At 46.5% G+C, this 5203-nt stretch overlaps 1 protein-coding gene across 1 annotated transcript; it reads left to right on the forward strand.

Moving 5' to 3' along the window:
- Nucleotides 1-250: 250 nt before the first annotated feature.
- On the forward strand, nucleotides 251-4930 carry DLAT (dihydrolipoamide S-acetyltransferase; the record flags this gene model as incomplete). The annotated part of the gene is made up of 9 exons (XM_009878283.1): nucleotides 251-352; nucleotides 675-799; nucleotides 918-1074; nucleotides 2227-2353; nucleotides 2713-2897; nucleotides 3402-3564; nucleotides 3792-3859; nucleotides 4619-4711; nucleotides 4805-4930. Coding segments are annotated over 9 exons (1146 nt in total), but the record flags the coding sequence as incomplete, so codon positions are not given.
- Between the last annotated feature and the right edge of the window lie 273 nt (nucleotides 4931-5203).

The raw sequence follows: 5203 nt of genomic DNA on the forward strand, positions 1-5203 counted from the left end.
GTCCTGCTTCCCGGTCTCTCTCGTGGTGCTCCGGCAGAGCTTCTCCCCTTCTCGGTCAGCACCATCTCAGCACCCCATTGTTGGTTTGCCCTGGGGTCTTGCCAGCAGGTTGGAGGCAGCCGGGACCTGCTGAGGATTTGCAGACAGGCTCTCCTTTGTGCCCCCCGTCCCGGGCTGCGTGGAGGATCCGTCTCTGCCCGATGCGCGGGGTTCCTACTGCCAGACTGTAACAGTGCTCTGTTCCTCACAGGTGGCCTTGCCAGCTCTGTCCCCCACAATGCAGATGGGCACCATTGCGCGCTGGGAAAAGAAGGAGGGTGACAAGATCGGTGAAGGGGAGCTCATAGCAGAGGTATCCTGGGGGTACAGGCTGTGCTGCATCTCTAGTGAGCTGCACGTGTGCCTTTGTCTGAACACGTCTGGGGCTCGAGACCACAGATCCCAACAGATGTTGTGAACAGCTGGTTAATAACCTTTCAAAGCTGGTGGCTGCTTTTCCTCTTTTCAAGCTGGAGCAGCACTAAAGCTGTGTCAGAACGTACTTACCTAGAGCTGGTGTCGCAGAGGGGCTTTTCCAGCACTTTGTGTGTTGTGACTCTGCACTGTCAGACTGGAAGGCCCTGAGCTCGCTGGTCTTTTCTGTTGCCTTAATGATACCCTGTTATCTCTCAAAGGTGGAGACAGACAAAGCAACAGTTGGCTTTGAGAGTGTGGAGGAATGCTACCTGGCCAAGATCCTGGTGCCAGAAGGAACAAGAGATGTTCCTATTGGGGCCATAATATGTATCACCGTAGAAAAGTATGTATTTTGCTAACCCTTGAGTTGAATTGTCTCTATTGGGGCTTCTTGGATACCTTGTGAGAAAGGCTTGGAGACAGTCGCCTGACTGGTTTTGTGGTTCTGTGTTTTCTTCTAGGCCTGAATATGTCGATGCCTTTAAAAATTATACTCTAGATTCTGCAGCGTCTACCCCCGCTTCAACCTCAGTGCCTCCCCCTCAAGCTGCAGCTCCCTCACCACCAACTCAGCCTTCTCCTCAGGCTCCTGGCAGCTCTTATCCTCCTCATATGCAGGTAGGAGAGCACTGCTGGTGATTTAAGGCTTGTGGCACTCTTTTTCTGTCTTTGACATTGCCCACTCCAGAGCATTTTATCATAAATAATATCTGGAGCGGGAAGTTACCAGCTGTAATTGCAGGAGTGTGTGCTGCTTGAATTGGTGCACACTTAAAGCAGGTATTTGGGGAGGTCACAGAAAGCTGTTTTCAGAACGTTATTTTAGCATCCCAGCTACAATGGGATGCTGATAGAGGAGAGATTTGTCTCTCTGGGATTATTAAGCAGTCTAGAAAAACCTCCTACACTGCATTATTTGAACAGTTCTGGTGTAAAAAGACCTTGTGTTAAGTGTGACTAAGCTCTGAAGGCTCTGTTTACATCCCAGAGAAGAACTCGCATCTGTCATGCTCTGATGAACACACCAGATAGGTTTGTCTTTGACTAATAACGAGTTGTACTTGTGGATAATCTTTTTACCTTGCTTAGATTTTGAAGCATACATCCACTGTTACTGTATCAGAGCGCTTTATAGAAAGGTATTTCTGTGTCATTCCTTTGAAGAAGACAATTTGAAATACTAAACCTCATTCCACAGGTGATACATGTGGTAACTGATTTGTCTGAGATGTTATGCAAAGTCAGTAATTGAACAAGGCATTAATTAAAGACTTCTTAATCTGCCTTGTGTTTTAGCTCCTAAACTTGCTTCCCTCGCACACTTTGCCATTCTGGCCAGGTTTGCTCTGAAGCTGTGCTTCCACCTGCCGTGTTTGGTGTACAGCAGTGTGCGGGTGCAAACCTACAGCATCTTGGAGTGCTTATTGGAAGACAAACCTGTGTAGCTTTAAAAGAGGCCGAGTCTGTTTGTCACAGACAAAGCGACTTGCTTCAGTTTTCCTTTTAGCCTTGCAGGTAGCAGCTGTATGACACTCCCAATGGGATGGTGGTAAGCTCTGGCTTTTGCTTGCTTTCTTGCTTAGGCCTTGATGAAAGAAGCTAAACTAGCAACATGGGAGAGCGCTCTCCTGTGCTATAATGGAGCCGGATCTAGGAGTGCGTTAAAGGCTACTTCTTTAGGTTGGCATCATTTAGTCAGGAGTTAAAACCATGTCCTTATTCTCTTTGTATTAGCAGAATCTGATTCTCTTGTGTTCTCTGGCTTCACAGATCACTCTCCCTGCCCTGTCACCTACCATGACAATGGGCACAGTGCAGAGATGGGAGAAGAAAATTGGGGAGAAACTGAATGAGGGAGACTTACTGGCAGAAATTGAGACAGATAAAGCCACAATAGGTGAGTCCGCTCCACAGCCAAGAATGGATGAAGTGCCTTTAAAAGGAGAGGGTCAGAGTGGCCTCTGTGCCAGCTGTTCTCCTGGCTGCTCAGGGTGTTGAGCTGTGCAGCAACTCAAACAAGTTTTGTTAACTTCTCATTTCATTGTAGAACTACATATTGGAGCTCTTAAAACCACTTCTGCTTCTTTGTCAATCTTTCTAAGTAATGTACAGTGCATGGAAGTATTTCCCCACTAGTTGCGGTGAAATGGTTTCTCTTGCACAGGGGTTTACCTTCCAGAATCTTTAGAAGCAGCATTTAGAGGAACTGTTCAGCTGCATCAGGCACCAAACCAGTTTTGTTTCCTTCATTTACAGGCTTTGAAGTGCAGGAGGAAGGCTACTTGGCAAAAATCTTGGTGCCTGAAGGAACAAGAGATGTGCCATTAGGAACAGCTCTCTGCATCATTGTGGAGAAGGAGTCTGATATTCCAGCCTTTGCTGACTACCAAGACACTGCAGTAACTGACATGAAGGCACAAGCTCCTCCTCCTCCTCCACTTGTAAGGAACACTCCTAGCATGTGAAAAAAGTTATGGGGACCATTAAGAGGTCTGATCTGAATTGTTCTGCTGGTTTGACAGTGTGAAGCCCTAGTTCTCAACAATAATGTTCATGATTCTGAGAATGCAGGGCTAACACCTGTTGGGGATAGAGACCTAAAGTGATCTCTAGTTTGCCCTCCAGAAAATGGAGCAGATGGTCATTCATTACAATCTCTTCTCCAGCCTGTTGCTTGTGCCAGTTCTAATGCCTCATCCTCAAACACTGAGAGCACAATTTATTTTACCTTTTTTTGGTGCATAATTCAGCAGCTTAGTTGACCTTCCCAGGAAGTGTCTGGTGTAATTTCTAGGAAACATCTCCGAATCTGAAAATTCTTTCAGATTAGTAGACTATTTTTGCTGTTCTTTTGACTAGTAATTAGATGGTCCCATTGTCTTACTGTACCTTCGAAGCTTTTGCTGAACCGTCCAGAAGCTAATGGCTTTGATTCTTCTGTTAAGGTGGTGGCACCTACAGCTCCTGCTCCTCCTCCCCAGCCTGCTGTTCCTTCCACTCCAGCCGTCCCCACAGCTGGGCCACCTCCCCGGAAAGGGAGGATCCTGGTTAGTCCCCTGGCCAAGAAAATGGCAGCAGAAAAAGGAATTGACCTCGCCCAAGTGAAAGGTAACGTTGCCCTTCTCCTTCCTTGCTCTTACTACCAAGTGTCTGTCCCTCTAGCTACACACTTGCCTATTCTTTCCTCCCTGTCGAGAGCATTCTGACTGTGCAGCTGTCGCTACCAGAGTTTGTGTTACATGACTTCTCTTTGCTGAATACAGCTGGTACCTTTAGAAGGAATCCACTGTTGCAAATAATTGAAATCCTCTTATGTTTTTCTTTGACCCTTTTAGGTACTGGACCAGATGGTAGAATCACAAAGAAAGATGTGGAGTCATTTGTGCCGCCAAAGGTTGCTCCAGTGAGTAGGGTGGAGATCTGTAAGCAGGGGTATTTTATTATAGAGGTGGAAACAGTCTGTAGAAGTGCAATTGCTATATGGAACTATTACTGCCAGATTGGTTGGGTTGTGATGCTCTGTGGGCTATGGTGACTGTTAAGTTGTAAAGCTTCACCTGCCAGAAACGTGGGCAAAGTTTTCTTCTTTTATTTCTCCCTTCGGTGTTTCACTGGGGGGGAACTAAAAAAAAGTGCACTCCAGACTCTTCATGTGGTTAATACATTGTTACGGCTGGAGGTTGAGTCCAGTCCCAATGGATGCAGCATTGCTGACAAGCAGCAATTTGAATGAAAGGCAGACTTAGAAGCCAAGAGCCTGTCATCATTATTGCCACAAGTCTGTTCTTATACCATTGCTTGTCTTTTATGTGAGATGATGGCAGTGTAGCTTTGTGTACTGCTGGGAGGGATGTGGCTGAGTGCAGTTGGAGAGCGCTCTCTAGCATACCTGCCTGTATGTAAAACAACCTTCCAGCGGGACTTACTATTCCGAGAGCTTAACAGCAGCGCATATCAGTGTTGTATTTCTAAATCACTCAAGTGCCACGTTTAACAACTGCATATGGGACTTAAAAGAACTTAGTGGGTACTGGAGAGGTGGGGCTAGAGAGTAGAAATATTTGCTGCTTTTAAGCAGGAGGAAACTTAGCCAAAAAAAAACGCTCTGTACACGTGATACTTGGATAGTACTGTGAAATATGCTGTCTTCCTGTGATTGCAGGCACCAGCACTAGATGCCGTTCCTGCAGCTGCTGCAGTTGCAGCAGCACCAGTGGGGACCTTCACAGATATCCCTATCAGCAACATTCGGAGGGTAAGAAGATTTTACTCCTTTCCAAGATCATTATTTGCAGTCATGGATTTTCTGACTTGATTTATTTTCATCGCTTCCATTGTATCCCCACAGGTCATTGCTCAGCGGCTGATGCAATCCAAACAAACAATACCTCACTACTACCTTTCTGTTGATGTGAACATGGGAGAAGTACTGGTGCTAAGGAAAGAACTCAATCAGGTAATGCAGTTAGGCACAGTGAGTATGTGTGTGGAAAGCTGCGTTCTCTCAAAGGCTTGCCCACCCTGCTCTTTGGTGACACGCCACTTTGGCTTGGGAAAAATGAGTCTTTTCAGTTTCTTCTCTACCTGTTTTGGATTGGTTCTGGATTGTCTGTCACGGATTGAGACTTACCCAGGTGCTGTGCGCTGATTCCTCGCTTCCCTAAGAGGGACGCTTTGTACTGTGCTTGGCTTTGTTCAGGTCTTCCTGCTGGATAGCAGGGTGTCGTGGTTTGACCCTGGCCGGCAG

Source organism: Apaloderma vittatum, unplaced genomic scaffold (assembly GCF_000703405.1).
Source record: "Apaloderma vittatum isolate BGI_N311 unplaced genomic scaffold, ASM70340v1 scaffold44231, whole genome shotgun sequence".
Lineage (NCBI taxonomy): Eukaryota > Metazoa > Chordata > Aves > Trogoniformes > Trogonidae > Apaloderma > Apaloderma vittatum.